Source organism: Scyliorhinus torazame, chromosome 21 (assembly GCF_047496885.1).
Source record: "Scyliorhinus torazame isolate Kashiwa2021f chromosome 21, sScyTor2.1, whole genome shotgun sequence".
Taxonomy (NCBI): Eukaryota; Metazoa; Chordata; class Chondrichthyes; order Carcharhiniformes; family Scyliorhinidae; genus Scyliorhinus; species Scyliorhinus torazame.
The window spans coordinates 116,743,109-116,759,642 of NC_092727.1; the positions used below are offsets into that span (position 1 = coordinate 116,743,109).

General features: G+C 48.0%; 1 protein-coding gene across 4 annotated transcripts in view; it reads right to left on the minus strand.

The window, feature by feature from the left end:
- cnp (2',3'-cyclic nucleotide 3' phosphodiesterase) overlaps positions 1–13,887 on the minus strand; it is a 38,627-nt gene extending 24,740 nt beyond the window's left edge. For 2 of the 4 annotated variants that reach the window (XM_072487346.1, XM_072487347.1), the window contains exon 1: positions 13,773–13,859. Coding sequence is in view for 1 of the 4 variants with exons in the window: in XM_072487344.1 (XP_072343445.1) it covers positions 13,773–13,796 (24 nt within the window). In the remaining 3 variants the exon portion in view is untranslated. Of the gene's footprint in view, positions 1–13,772 lie in introns of all 4 variants that reach the window. The other 2 variants (XM_072487344.1, XM_072487348.1) reach the window with 2 other exon arrangements.
- Between the last annotated feature and the right edge of the window lie 2,647 nt (positions 13,888–16,534).

Sequence of the window (16,534 nt, forward strand, 5' to 3'; positions counted from 1 at the left end):
ATGGAGCGAATTTGCACATTGAGAGATGGAGACGAGCAAGTAATCGAGAGCCCATGGATTCTGTTTTATGCAATCAGCAGTCAAGCTTTGCACAGATCAATCAGACCACATCACTGGGCTGACTCACTGTTTCATTGTTTTAAAAAGAACATATAAATGCAACGCCCTTGGCAATACCCTGGATGATAAAGATAGGCTCAGTGCGTCTGATGAAAGATCGGCACCAAGTCAGAAACATTCAGGCTGACAATTGAGAATAACTGAGGGGTGGACATTTTGCGACTGAGGCACTGAGAATTACACTTACGTTCTGCTATTAATTGAAAATTAAATGCACAAAAATATTAACCAGTTTCCGTCTTTTACAGGCTAATCTACTCTGAAACTCTACTAATCTACTAATTCAGGCTTGTACCTCACTGAATATGAAGTCTGTAAAATTCTATTACTTGATAGTTATAGTTGTTGCTGGCCGGAAATGTCTGGCCATTGGGATTCATAGAATCACAGAATTTACAGTGCAGAAGGAGGCGATTTGGCCCATCGAGTCTGCACCAGCCCTTCGTAAGAGCACCCTACTTAAGCCCATGCCTCCACCCTAACCCCGTAACCCCACCTAACCTTTTGGACACGAAGGGGCAATTTAGCATGTCCAATCCACCTTACTCGCACATCGTTGGACTGCAGGAGGAAACTGGAGCACCCGGAGGAAACGCACGCAGGCACGGGGAGAGAGTGCAAACCGCACACAGTCACCTGAGGCCGGAATTGAAACCAGGTCCCTGGAGCTGTGAGGCAGCAGTGCTAACCGGTAGCGCACCCCCGTCTGCAGGTTTTCCGATGGCGTGGGGAGGCTTCAATGGGAAATCCCATGACAAGCGGTAAGAATAGAGAATCTCCCTTCCCCACCCCCCATTTCGCTCTTAACTATTTATAACGGACACTCGGCTCTGTGCTAGGGTTTACAACCTCGGGCTGGACACATTTCAGGGCACTCTGGCGGAGGTGACATCATGGAGAGCCAGCGGTATGGTGTGAGAATTTAATTTCTTCACTGCCCAAGTTTCTCACACAGTCCACCCTCTTGCCTCACCTTCCGCCGCTGTTCACCCGCATTCGGGTTTCCTTTTTAAGCATTCGTTTGTCTTTTGGGGTTTCTCCTTTCCCCCAGCAACAACCGCCTCGGGACGTTTAAATGTTTAATTCTGGCTGCCAGCCCCAGCGGTGTTCAATGCCCCGAGGTTAGAGGAAAAGAAATAAAACACTGACACTTCACTGAGTGAGTTCATAGTGCATCGAGTTTCACAACAACCGCAACTGATGCGATGTTAAACATGAGAAAAATCAAGCGTGGCATGTGGCACAGTGGTTAGCACTGGGGCTGCGGGGCTGAGGACCCAGGTTCGAATCCCGGCCCTGGGTCACTGTCCGTGTGGAGTTTGCACATTCTCCCCGTGTCTGCGTGGGTTTCACCTCCACAACCCAAAGATGTGCAGGGTAGGTGGATTGGCCACGCTAAACTGCCCCTTAATTGGAAAAGAGGAATTGGATACCCTAAATTTATAACAAAAAAAATGCGAAAAATCCTTGGACAACCCTTCCAATTCAGTGAGATGATCAATCCTTTTGATTGAGGTCTACAAAATTATGAGAGGTATGGGCAGAGTGGATAGCAACAAGCTTTTTCCAAGAGTGGGGGTGTCAATTACAAGGGGTCACGATTTCAAGGTGAGAGGGGGAAAGTTTAAGGGAGATGTGCGTGGAAAGTTTTTTATGCAGAGGGTGGTGGGTGCCTGGAACGCTTTGCCAGCGGAGGTGGTAGAGGCGGGCACGATAGCATCATTTAAGATGCATCTAGACAGATATATGAACGGGCGGGGTACAGAGGGAAGTAGATCCTTGGAAAATAGGTGACAGGTCTAGATAAAGGATCTGGATCGGCGCAGGCTGGGAGGGCCGAAGGGCCTGTTCCTGTGCTGTAATTTTCTTTGTTCTTTAATTAAACCAGCGCCTTTAACCAGAGGACAGATCTTAGCGTGGATACAGAAAGCTCCGCCAGTCCATCTCACCTCCGACCAATTTACTTTGAACTGGAATATTTTTGAAACGTCAATATTGAACTGCTTTAATCTCGCACCCGTAACTTATGGCACAAACTGCCGGAGCCGCACGCTCCACCCTAACAGGGCCTGCAAGAATCGGGAGTGTTCCGCGTACAACCCAACTCTATTGTGGTTCGGCTTGGGCCTGTCTCTGCTGCTGAGCTGGCCCAGTGCCGTTTACTGATCCGAGATGGTCTCAGTACCAAACTAGGCGGATTGTATCATTTCAGCAAATGTGCGTCTCTCCCAAGATCACATTCGCAAGGTTGATTCCCAAGGGAAACAATCCTAGCAAGCAAAATTTATGTTTATGTCACCAGTTTGTTCATTATATTCGTGGCAAAAGTGAAAGGAGGAGTGAAAGTGAGCCTTTTGCCTTCTAAAATCTCCCGGATTGCTTTTGAAAGCCACCGGGAGATCGGTGCCAATTCTAGGCGACTCCCGGCCGTTCCGGGAGAGTTGGCAACCCCACTCTGCCTTTCTGGCAAATACTTCCAACAGGGGTTACCGATGGTGCTCATTCGCTGGCCCCACACTCGCGATATTTGGAACTGGAGTCTCTTCAATGTGTATTTATAGTCGCAGGTTTACTTAACTCCAACAAGAAAAAGAACTGAAAGTGTTTGTTCTACAGGCAGTTCATTGTTAAAGGATGCCCAACCCACAGCCAGTCAAGGTCTGTTTCACCAGCCGGGGTTTTCCACTTTCATAAAAGCAGATTTGTATCAAAATAAACCTTTCAAGCTTATAGTTCTCCCCTCTTCACATTAAAGCTGGCCTCTTATTTCCATACAGTCAATATATGAAACCAGAGTATAATACAAATGGAAATGTTGAGAGGGATGTTCTGCCTTCCCCCTCGCCCCAGCGGCATGTTTTCCGGTAGCGCCGGCGAGCTCGCATTTGGTCACCGGTGTGATCATCCGGCTCTGCCGATGTGGCTCGCCCGTCCCGATGTGGGAGGTCGCCTTCAACAGGACTGGAAGATCCCGCCAGCAGGATTGGCAAACTCCACACAGTCACCCAAGGCCGGAATTGAACCCGGGTCCCGTGAGGCAGCAGTGCTAACCACTCTGCCGCCGGTCCGCCCCAAGGTTATTCTGTAACCAGGAGTCACTCACTCCTCGTGCTTACATACGCCACAGTTTTTATTTCTGAAGAAAGTCGCAGGGATATGGATATTAATTCTGCATTCAAATTAAGGGTTAGTCGACATCTGATATTCACCTTAACTTAAAAAAAAGACCCTGTAATTATATAGAACCTTCACAACCTCAGATTACCTCAAAGCAACGTACAACCAATCATGTCCTTTTGAAATGTAGCCACTATTGTGATGTAGGATTCACAGCAAACAATTTGCACACAGGCAGCAATGAAATAATAAGCAGATAATCTGTTTTTGTGATGTTGATTTAAGGATAAATGGCATTGGGGGTAACTCTCCTCTTCCCTGAAATAATGCCATGGGAACTTGTCACTAGACTAGCAATCCAGCGAACCAGACTAATAAATTCAACTAAGAAACTAGTAAGTCTGGAATAAAAAACTAGTTTCAGTAATGATAACCAGGAAAATATGGTCGATTGTCGCATAAACCCATTTGGTTCACTCCTTTCCTCTAGGGGAGGAAATCTGCCGTCCTTACCAGGTCTGGCCTACATGTGACTCCAGACCTACAGCAATGTGCTTCATTCTTAACTATTCTCTGAAATGATCCTATCAAGGCCAATTAAGGATGGGCAACAAATGTAGGCCTTGCCAGTGATACATACATCCCGTGAAAGTGTATAAAAAGAAAAACCCACCCAAGAGGGCAGTTAGGGCTCGGTTTTAAGTTCTCATCCAAAAGACAGCGCCTCTGCTGGTGACGCCTTTGTACTGCATTTGAACATCGTCCTTGGTTTGGAACTTAATGCTCTTGCACTTTGGAAAAAAGAATAGAGGCATGGACTATTTTCTAAACGGTGACAAAATTCATAATGCTGAAGTGCAAAGGGACTTGGGAGTCCTAGTCCAGGATTCTCTATAGGTAAACTTGCAGGTTGAGTCCGTAATTAAGAAAGCAAATGCAATGTTGTCATTTATCTCAAGAGGCTTGGAATATAAAAGCAGGGATGTACTTCTGAAGCTTTATAAAGCATTAGTTAGGCCCCATTTAGAATACTGTGAGCAATTTTGGGCCCCACACCTCAGGAAGGACATACTGGCACTGGAGTGGGTCCAGCGGAGATTCACACGGATGACCCCAGGAATGGTAGGCCTAACATACGATGAACGTCTGAGGATCCTGGGATTATATTCATTGGAGTTTAGGAGGTTGAGGGGAGATCTAATAGAAACTTACAAGATAATGAATGGCTTAGATAGGGTGGACGTAGGGAAGTTGTTTCCATTAGCAGGGGAGACTAGGACCCGGGGGCACAGCCTTAGAATAAAAGGGAGTCATTTTAGAACAGAGATGAGGAGAAATTTCTTCAGCCAGAGAGTGGAGGGTCTGTGGAATTCATTGCCACAGAGGGCGGTGGAGGCCGGGACGTTGAGTGTCTTTAAGACAGAAGTTGATAAATTCTTGATTTCTCGAGGAATTAAGGGCTATGGAGAGAGAGCGGGTAAATGGAGTTGAAATCAGCCATGATTGAATGGTGGACTCGATGGGCCGAATGGCCTTACTTCTGCTCCTATGTCTTATGGTCTTATGGTTTCTGTGGTACGAGTTCTAGATTGGAACACTAACCAAGAACCGTGAGACTTGGGAGGGGGGGCAAGAATGCCAACCAATGAGCCGTAATTGACAATGAATTTACTTTTGAAGTACAGTCCCACAAACAGAAATGTGACAATGATCAGATCATCTGGGTTTTGTTTTTTTTTGCAATGCCAATTGAACAAAATAATGACCAGAACAAAGAACTTATTCTTCTTTGGAATGCTGCCATGCGATTATTAACTTTGTTACCTGCAATTTTATGGAAAACATGCAATGCAGAAATTTATATTTTCTAAACCTTATTTGAAAGCTCCAGGTCTCTGTGAAAGTTCCATAGCTTCCATCTGGATTAAACCCCAGAGCAGTGGCTGACCCAGTGGTGGGCAACTCGAGGGCCACCGGCGGCCCATCTGTGGGCCATTGCCCATGCGCAGGGTTGCCACATTCCGCTGATTTCCACCCACGTAGTTTTTTTTCCTACTGGCATGACTAAAGTGATTCACACGCAAAGGCACATGTTGATTGCTCGCAACGGTGACCGAGAGAGCTGTGCGCTCCCCTGCATCCAATCAAGTATAAATATTTATTTTGTTTTTACCATTTGAAGCTAACGGTAGTTCTATTAATACATAAATGATCAAGCATTGTCTATAACTCGTTATGAAATATTCGGCGTGGATGAAATATATTTATTCTTATTCACGGCGTCCTGGTTAATGAACAAGCCCGATTTCAATCATGCGACTATGGTGATATGCATCACTGTATTTACACAAGAGGTTAATGTAAATACACCTTGACTAAGTAAACACTAGAGGGAGCACCAGAGATGTCATGACACACAGACATATAGCCAATGGGTTATTAGAACAGGACAAAACCAATGGGTAATCAGGACATCCAGAGGTGGCATTACCACAAGGGGGCCTCACAACCCATATAAAAGGACAGGGCACACATGCTCTTTCTCTTTCCACAGACAGACATCTAGAGAGTACATCAGGGTTGATCAGAAGCATCACACACAGCACGTGGCTTAGAGCAGACTGGTTTAGTTAGACTGAATTACTACAGTTAGATTAGCAGGAGAGTCAAACTCATTTAAGAACTGTGTTAATAGTTCAATGAACATATTGAACTCATTACAAAGTCTGGACCTTCCTTTGGCAAAGCATACATCAATGAAGCAGCTTATGCTACACGAAGAAGCATAACACAACATGGTACCAGTAGTGCCTGGTCAATCTATTTAGTTCAACTCAGCAAGATTCGTGACAACCAGCAATAGCACCCAGGCAAGATGATCGAGATTCCGGTTCCTCAGCAACTCAGGTACCACGGCAATCTTAGTGCCAACTGGCATGCATTCAAGCAGAGATTTCAGCTATACCTGGAAGCAGCCGACCTAAATGGCATGGCCGATGCTAAAAAGATAGCTCTTCTACTGACCATTGTGGGTGAGCATACAACAGAGATCTGCAACTCCTTCAAATATTCCAAAGGGCAGGACAAAAAAGACTTCCAGACAGTCCTGGACAAGTTTGAAAACTACTGCGAGGTAAACACAAAATAAATTGGTAAAACTGGCGCCTATACTTACCACGAGGCAGAGGTAGGGATGCAACGGAAGCAAACGGCATTTTTGATTGGCAACCATCTTGCGCGTATCCAGCCGGCCCAGTCTGCACATGCGCAGTTCCCCAGAAGACACGAACCGGCCAAAACAGAGTTTTGCGCACGTGCGAGACGCCGCGCAAGCGCAGTTGCGAAAAGAGCGCACAGTAAAGCAAAAGCGATTTGCACATGCGCAATCCATTCCTACGCTTTACGTCACGAGCATCATGACATCAGAGGCCCCGGACCACGCCCACTTAAAGGGAAAATGTCCGAAAATAGTGAAGCAGAGTTTTAAAGTCAGAAAACACAATTTTTTCACCATGACAGCACAATGCCTGAACTTCGACCAGTGGGTGAAAATAACCTCCGCAGAACCCTGCAACAAGCAGTTAGTACCGCCCAAAGAGATGATTTGGTCCTTGATGACTATGACTCAGAAGATGATTTCATCATTGGACGTAGCGAGCACCGTAACAAATCCGAACCACAACGAGATGATTTGTACATTGAAGCATCCTACACAAATATGGATGAGTTCTTCGGATTTGAGGATCCTCAGCCCAGCATAGACGACACCCCGACCCATGAGTACAGGATTCTGCTGTGGCCTGACGCCAAGAGACAGAGAGCGGTACACGCCCACAGAGAGCAGCCTGATGCCACACCAGTGGTCCACACACCACGAAGAGTCCCCGACTCCACACAGAGGGTGGTCCATGCACCACGAAGAGTCCCCAACTCCACACAGAAAGCGATGAAAGACTCCACAGCGAGACCACCACACCACTCCGTTGAGAGCGCACAGATCGACTCCACAGCGAGACCACTGCACGACTCCACACAGGGGACAATGCCAAACTCCACAGAGAGAGCGATACAAGCCTCCACAGCGAGCTCGTTGACAGACTCCACAATGGAAGCAACGCAAGGCTCCACAGCGCAGTCCATGCATGAACAAGACCATGAAGGTCTATCCACCTTATCTGAGCAACCGGCAGCAGACAATGCAAGTCGACCACGCTCATCTGAACAACACAAAGACTATGACAGTCTACCCAGCTCATTTAACCAACCAGAAGACACTGAAGGTCTACCCACTGTATGTGAGACCAGTGACGAAGGCATCACAATTCCCATACAAGATGTGCAACATCACAGCGAGACTGACAGATCTCAGCTCGTATGTACAGAGGCACTCAACCATCAAAGTGAGACTCCTAGTGCGTCCAGTGAGACCACATCATTTGACACCTCATCCACTTGAGCCTCTCCACAAGAAAATGAAATCTTGAACATTTTGACTCCAGACGAGGAGCATCAAGAAACCAAAGATGATTCAAGTGAACCTGAAATGACTCCGACAGAGGACCATCAAGAAACCAAAGATGATTCAGGTGAACCAGAACGGACTCCAGACGGGGAGCATCAACAAACCAAAGGTGATTCCAGTGAACTGGACATGACTCCAGACGGGGAGCACCGAGGAATCAAAGACGAAACGCTCAATGCAACAGCAGATGCCACAAAGGAAACTGACACAAGTAACTTTGTGAAGGACTCAAATTCGCCACTCGGAATGGTCATTGAGCGCAACAAACACAGCAAAACCTACAAAAACAATAACACAGACAACAACAAGAAGCGTACCAAAGGCACCACCGTCAACAACAAGCATGACAAAAACAACAACAATGGAACAACGACATGGTACAACTCTGCCAATGCAGGACACTCAAGACAATGGCAAATGTGCAGATATACCATGGCATGATAGCACATCCTACAAATTCACATTTGCTCCACTACAAACAAGGAGATCAGCTTTCAAGGCAGCTGACATGCGGCATCAATACCACAAACACAGACTCCAGTCCTGGTCAGACAGGAAAGATTACATCAAGAATCGCTACCACGAGCATAGAAAAAAAGAGTCCAAATCAGACAACGACGTGATTTGACCATTTGAACACCTCCTGATGACTTCTTGGTTACGTAAACACCAGAATACTGACGGCGTTCACAAGGAAATACCACCATCAACATCACCACTTCACCAACAAAACAACAAAGCCACTCGAGCGTATAAATTCATGAACTTTGGACTCATAAATATTATTTGGTATTGTATAATCATCAGTCATCATAACTTGTACATGTCATCACTTATCTACCTATTTTGTTCAATTTTCTTTAACAAAGTACAGAAAATATGTAACACGAAAAAAGGGGGAAATGTGGTGATATGCATCACTGTATATACACAAGGGGTTAATGTAAATACACTACGACTAAGTAAACACTAGAGGGAGCACCAGAGATGTCATGACACACAGACATATAGCCAATGGGTTATTAGAACAGGACACAACCAACGGGTAATCGGGACACCCAGAGGTGGCATTACCACAAGGGGGGGGGGTTAATGAACCCATATAAAAGGACAGGGCACACGTGCTCTTTCTCTTTCCACAGACAGACATATAGAGAGTACATCAGGGTTCATCAGCAGCATCACACCCAGCACGTGGCTTAGAGCAGACTGCTTTAGTTAGACTGAGTTACTACAGTTAGATTAGCAGGCGAGTCAAACTCATTTAAGAACTGTATTAATAGTTCAATAAACATATTGAACTCATTACAAAGTCTGGACCTTCCTTTGGCAAAGCTTACATCAAGGAAGCAGCTTATGCTACACGAAGAAGCATAACACAACAGCGACCCCCCCCCCCCTCCTCTCTAGCATTGGTTGCCCATCACTGGTCTAACCACATTTTAACCTCTCATTGTTACAGCTGCATTGGTAAGTACTGTGCAGCAGCTGGCAGGGTTACTCAAGGGGAGAAGGTTCTTGGCGAATGAGTCTGGCTGTGAACATTAGGTTATCAAGTACATTTTGTCCATTAACAGCAGCTGCCACTCGAAAATAAGCCTGTCCAACTAAATAGGCACCTGCAGAGGTAGCCGGAATTAAACAATGGAAAACTGTAATTGAGCTCTCGTAATTTAAAAAAAAAATTATTACTGAATTAAGCTTCAATCCTGTGAATCCCTTGTGATTTGGAGTTCTCAAGCATTCTGCTTCCGAGACCCCACACCTCCTGCGTTATAAAGATTCCACGGATCCCCTGAGATACAAGTAATGTCCTTCTGCATTAAAATGAGTTACCCAATTAAACACATACATTCGTACTTGTTGATATTTTACTTACTTAACGCAAACCTTGTTGCTCGTGCTGTTGTCCGAAACACTTCATGGCCACACCCCTCCTCCCTCAATCTAGCACCTCCTCCAGATCCCCCACAACCTGCCTCCTTCCAATTTTGGCCTCTTGCCCAAATGTTCCACCACAGGCACCATACCATGTCTGTACCTTTAGCCGGCGGGTCCCAAAGCTCTGGAACTCCTCCTCGAACTTCTCCGCTCTCTAGTACTCCAAACTCCTTTGAGACCTACCTCCTCAAATCACCCTTTAATAACCCTGTCACTAATAATTCCCTTAATGTGGCGTGGTGACACACTTTGCTCGCTGAGGCTCCTGCGAAATGTCTCGGGAATATTTTACATCAAAGGATGTAAAATCAAGTTGTTGTTACCGGGGTGATGGGCATTCCCGGGATTCGGCACTTGGGTCAGATCAGTGACAGTTGCTCAGAAACAGACGAAACAATCAGCTGCGAATCATTCAGCAAATGTTGCGTTCATTTAAAAAGAAATCACTGGCTAGTTTGTGACAGGGTAAAGTTCCACTGGGCTGATCCACAGTGTGGCATCTTCACAAATATTAGCTCCTCTTTTAGTTTCATCTCCTTCTCCAATGTTGAAAGCTTCTGCTCAACAGAATTTAAATGCTGTTGAATTACTTGAAGCAGTTTCTTCATTGTTTTTTTTTAGGATCGTACTCCCTGTGGTGAACATTATCACTCCCCTTGTTTCCTGAGATCTCTGGTTATGCCCAGCTCTTTCTCCCCGACAATCTGAAGACTCTGAGTAACAACAGTCTCCAGTCAACCCACTTCCCCAACACATCCTCATTGGAAATTCTCCTCTGTCACTCTTGAGTGCCAGCTGCCCTGGCCAATCAGCTCCCTCGGAGCTCCTTAACAGTACAAAATTCTACACAGCTAGAAGGGCGGGATTTACAGAGTTAATGGATTGAGGTGGCCGTGCATGCTTGAAATTTATTGATTCAGATTAAATTTCGGCACGGTAGCACAGTGGTTAGCACTGTTGCTTCACAGCTCCAGGGTCCCAGGTTCGATTCCCAGCTTGCAGTCTATGCGGAGTCTGTACGTTCTCCCCGTGTCTGCGTGGATTCCCTCCGGGTGCTCCGGTTTCCTCCCACAGTCCAAAGCTGTGCAGGTTAGGTGGATTGGCCACGCTAAATTGCCCTTAGTGTTCAAAAAGGTTAGGTGGGGTTACTGAGTTTCGGGGATAGGGTGGAGGCGTGGACTTAAGTAGGATGCTCTTTCCAAGGGCCGGTGCAGACCTGATGGGCTGAATGGCCTCCTTCTGCACTGTAAATTGTATGATATAATTCTGTAAATTCTATAATTGTGGGTAACCTCCATCGTCCTGACAAGACAACATGCTTTGGCCTTAAAACCTTCTCGCAGAACCCCCCCCCCGGTTGAGAAGCCCTGGCTTACAGCCACATTAAGTCAATTTAAGATACGTCATTTTTAGGTTATATACCCACAGCTTTGATCTCTGGGGGAAGGAATCCCTTTTCACTCCAGCTGATATTGTACTTGTTGGAGATCCCGAGTGCAGCATTAATGCTTTGCGATGTCAACAAAGATGTGACGTTAAACAGAGGCCCCGTGTGCTCTGTTGTGTGGAGGTACAAGGTCCCCTGGTACTATCTTGAAGAAGAGGAGGGGAGTTCTCCCCAGTGTCCTGGCCAATGTTTACCCTCACTCAACAACAACAAAACCAGATTGGATCAGATCGTCCATTATTGGGAGCAGTGATGTACTGAACTTAAGATGCCGCTGCACACTGGAACCCATCGGAAGTCCAGACACCCGCGCATGCACTGCAATTACCCGGGAAGTTTAAACAGCGCTATCCAGGACACGACACAAAAGTCTCTTACATTGATTTCAGCGTCAGAGACTTTGGCTAGGTACGTGCTACTTACCTGAATACTTACATGAGAATTATCACACCGTTTAATCTCTGGTGTAACTCGTGATCTAACTACCACCTCCAGACCAACCACACCCCCCCTACCCGATCTGACTACCCTCCCAGACTATTCCCTGACCTGACAACCACACCCCTGATCCAACTAGCCTACCGTAACCAGATTACTTACGCCCTCCTACCCCAACACCCCCACAATCTGACCAAACCCCTCCCCGGATCCAACTCGACCCAACTGCCCGGTTGCACAAGTGGATAGCACTATGGCTCACAGCGCCAATGTCCCAGGTTCGATTCCCTGCTGGGTCACTGTCTGTGCGGAGTCTGCACGTTCTCTGCGTGGGTTTCCACCAGGTGCTCCGGTTTCCTCCCACAGTCCAAAGACGTGCAGGTTAGGTGGATTGGCCATGCTAAATTGTCTTTAGTGTCCAAAAAGGTTAGGAGGGGTTATTGGATTATGGGGATAGAGTGGAAGTGAGGGCTTAAGTGGGTCGGTGCAGACTCGCTGGGCCGAATGGCCTCCTTCTACACTGCATGTTCAATGTTCTATTATGCCCCCCCGGCTACTCACCTCTCCAACCTGACCTGACTACCCTTCAACCCAACTAGTTGCTACCACCTCACCATCCATTCAATCACTCATCCACTCACCTCTGACTAATTCACTCACTTTGCCATCCTCTCTCCTACAACTCCCCTCACTCGCCCCACTCACCCATCCTACCCCCTCGCACCCACTCAGCCATCCTCTCACTCACTTGCCCCCTCACACACCCACTCACTCGCCCACCCACTGACTCACCCATTGACAGGCTTGCCAGAACGTGTGTTGATGTTGTAAAAGGGGGCCGTGTTCCTCTTCGTCTGTCTTCTCCTGCGTTCGCCGGCGTTCCCCCTGGAAAGGCCGTGCTGGCCTCATCGCTGCCACACCCGGGATTGCCAGTCCCGGCTGAAAGTGCGCAAAAAAAGGTGAGCGCGTGGCAATCTTCGCTGGCGGTGGCAACACCGCAGAGGCATCGCCGCAGAGCAAAGATCTGGGTCAGAATTCTCCCGCCGCTGGGCAGCACGTGGCGCAGTGGTTAGTTACGGCGCTGAGGACCCGGGTTCGAATCCCGGCCCTGGGTCACTGTCCGCGTGGAGTTTGCACATTCTCCCTGCGTCTGCATGGGTTTCACTCCCACAACCCAAAGATGTGCAGGTTAGGTGGATTGGCCACGCTAAATTGCCCCTTAATTGGTAAATAAAATAATTGGGTACTCTAAATTTATAAAAAAAATAATTCCCCCCACCGCTGGGATTCTCTTTCCCGCTGGAAGCACACCACCGCCCAGGGGTTTCCCAGCGGTGGGGGGGGGCTATAATGGGAAATCCCATTGCCAAGCAGCAGGAGTATAGAATCCCGCCGCCAGCGAACGGCGCGTCGCCGATAAACAGGCAGCTGGGGGACCGGAGAATATAGCCCCTGACCATTGTCGCATCGCCATCTGTGGGAGCTTGCTGTGCACACACTGGCATCCGCTGTTAACTCTGCTTTGGTGCTTCCATGAGGTTGTGAAAGGCGCTACTTAAATGCAATAAACTCTGGTGACGACAAGTTAACTCAGTCTCTCTCTACACAGACGCTGTCTGACCTGCTGAGTATTTCCCACTTTGGTTTCTGTTTTTATTTCACATTTCCAGCATCCGCAGTAAATTTACTTTTCTCCAAATCGAGGTTTCCCCCGGTTTAATTTAATGGGGAGTGGTGGTGGTGGTTGTTGTTCTTGTTCAGCGTCTCCAAATGGGTAAAATCAAACAGCAGCGAATGTTTCCAAAAGGGAAACAGTAACAATATTAATCCGCTGTTAGCGCAGGGTTTTGCTGAGTTTGAGCGGATTGCGCTGTTAGCGCAGGGTTTTGCTGAGTTTGAGCGGATTGCGCTGTTAGCGCAGGGTTTTGCTGAGTTTGAGCGGATTGCGCTGTTAGCGCAGGGTTTTGCTGAGTTTGAGCGGATTGCGCTGTTAGCGCAGGGTTTTGCTGAGTTTGAGCGGATTGCGCTGTTAGCGCAGGGTTTTGCTGAGTTTGAGCGGATTGCGCTGTTAGCGCAGGGTTTTGCTGAGTTTGAGCGGATTGCGCTGTTAGCGCAGGGTTTTGCTGAGTTTGAGCGGATTGCGCTGTTAGCGCAGGGTTTTGCTGAGTTTGAGCGTTCCACACTCACCAGTCTCCGGATCCCGCTCCGCATTTCCAGCCGCTCCCGGAGCAGCAACAACAACAAAGCGGCGCAGCCCGCGGAGTAACGAAAGCGAAACCGGCGTGCGCGCCCCCGACAGCTCGGCGTGCGCGCCCCCCGCCCACAGTGCGCGGCCTCGAGACCAGAGGAGGAAGCGTGCGTGTAACCGAGTCAGAAAGCGTGTACCCTCCTTCAGACAATGTGTCCCCTCCCTCAGACTGTTACCTCCCTCAGACAATGTGTCCCCTCCCTCAGTGTACCCTCCCTCAGACAATGTGTGCCCCTCCCTGAGAGCGTTCCCTCCCTCAGACGATGTGTGTACCCTCCCTCAAAGTGTACCCTTCCTCAGACAAAGTATGTACCCTCCATCAATGTGTGTACCCTCCTTCAGTGTGTGCCTTCCCTCAGACAATGTGTGTACTGTAGCCACCTAAATTGGCCAACTCCCGATTTAAAATGGCGAACGGCAAAGGCTGATGGGAAAGTCAGCCAACATAGACAGAAACCAGCAGCTGCAGGTTTGCTGTGTATTTACCTCTGCAAACGCCAGACAACATCGATACCAGCGACCATCGATACCAGCGACCATCAGCATAACAAAGTAGCAGCCATCTGCATACTGATGAGCAATCCCCGGGAACAATAAGTAACATTTTGGACACACAAAGCAAAGCCAGACTCCTCGGCGCCAGCAGGAGCCAACACAAAGGAGGTGAACGAGCACCTCAAGACCGCCCAGCGATCAGGGAACCGCTCCAGTATTGGAGAAAATCTGTCAGGTTCAGTATTGGAGGAAATCGAACCAAGCGATTGGGACAAAGTCCAATTACTTGGGACCTGGTACAGGGTCCGCCCCGAAAGGCGGGAAGCCCCTGGGGACTATAAGAGTTGAGCCCCAAGTTCAAATCGCTCTCTTCGGCCCTCTTCACCTCTGCGTCCTGCCCGGGTCACCCAGCAACACAAACCAACATTGACCATGACCGGTGCAGTGACCGCCGACAGAAGTAAGTCTTAATTCAACGCTCGCTACGAGATAGGCGCTCCTAGCTACCAATCCGTACCAACTTCGAATCCCGCAGACTCAGAACCCGAACGAAATGCCATTTGTTCCCCTGACCTGGTGGGCCAGTCCGAAGTTAAGTATAGGCCTGTTAGTTGTAGAAGTAGCTTAGACGTAGAATTTGTGCATGAATAGCGATTACTGTGTATAATAAATGTGCTTTGATTTGAATCTTACTAATCGGTGTATTGGGTTATTGATCATTACTCGGACTTGAACCTTGTGGCGGTATCATAAAGATACCTGGCGACTCGAGAGCAAAGGTAATAAAACAGAGCAATTGAACCAAGGAGAAAATCAGCAACAGTATCCTCCATCAATGTGTGAGCCCTCCCTCAGACAATGAGTGTATCCTCCCTCAGTGTATCCTCTCCCTCAGCCAATGTGTGTACCCTCCCTGAATGTACCCTCCCTCAGTGTATCCTCTCCCTCAGACGTGTGTATCCTCCCTTAGTGTGTTCTCTCCCTCAGACAATGTGTGTACCCTCCCTCAGTGTGTCCCCTCCCTCAGACAACGTGTGTACACTTGTTGCTAACTTTCTCCTTGGTTCAATTGCTCTGTTTTATTACCTTTGCTCTCGAGTCGCCAGGTATCTTTATGATACCGCCACGAGGTTCAAGTCTGAGTAATGATCAATAACCCAATACACCGATTAGTAAGATTCAAATCAAAGCACATTTATTCAACACAGTCATCGCTACTCGTGCACAAATTCTACGTCTAAGCTACTTCTACAACTAACAGGCGTATACTTAACTTCGGACTGGCCCACCAGGTCAGGGGAATAAATGGCCTTTCGTTCGGGTTCTGAGTCTGCGGGATTCGAAGTTGGTACGGATTGGTAGCTAGGAGCGCCTATCTCGTAGCGATCGTTGAATTAAGACTTACTTCGTTCGGTGGTCACTGCACCAGTCACGGTCAATGTTGGTTCGTGTTGCTGGGTGACCCGGGCAGGACGAAGAGAGAGAGAGCGATTTGAACTTGGGGCTTAACTCTTATAGTCCCCAGGGGCTTCCCGCCTTTCGGGGCGGACCCTGTACCTGGTCCCAAGTGATTGGACTTTGTCCCAATCGCTTGGTTCGATTTCTTAATACTGGAGCGGTTCCCTGATCGATGGGCGGTCTTGAGGGGCTCGTTCACCTCCTTTGTGTTGGCTCCTGCTGGCACCGGGGAGTCTGACTTTGCTTTGTGTGTCCAAAATGTTACTTATTGTTCCCGGGGATTGCTCATCAGTATGCAGATGGCTGCTGCATTGTTATGGTGATGGTCGCTGGTATCGATGTTGTCTGGCCTTTTGCAGAGTTTTAATACACAGCAAACCTGCACCTGCCGGTTTCTGTCTTGTTGGCTGACTTTCCCATCAGCCTTTGCCGTTCGCCATTTTAAATCGGGAGTTGGCCAATTTAGGTGGCTACACACTCAATCAGGTAGACTGTGTACCCTCCCTGAGAGTGTACCCTCACTGCAAGTGTGTACACCCTCTCTAACCAGAATTTGTACCCTCCCTGTGAGCACGTGTACGCTCCCTCAGACAGACTGTGTACCCTCCCTGTGAGAGTGTACCCATCCTCAGACTGTGTACCCTCCCTGAGTGTGTACCCTCCCTGTGAGTGTGTACCCACCCTCAGTATGTCCCCGGACAGAATATATACCCTTTCTCAGAGTGTCCCCTACCTCAGTGTGTTTCCA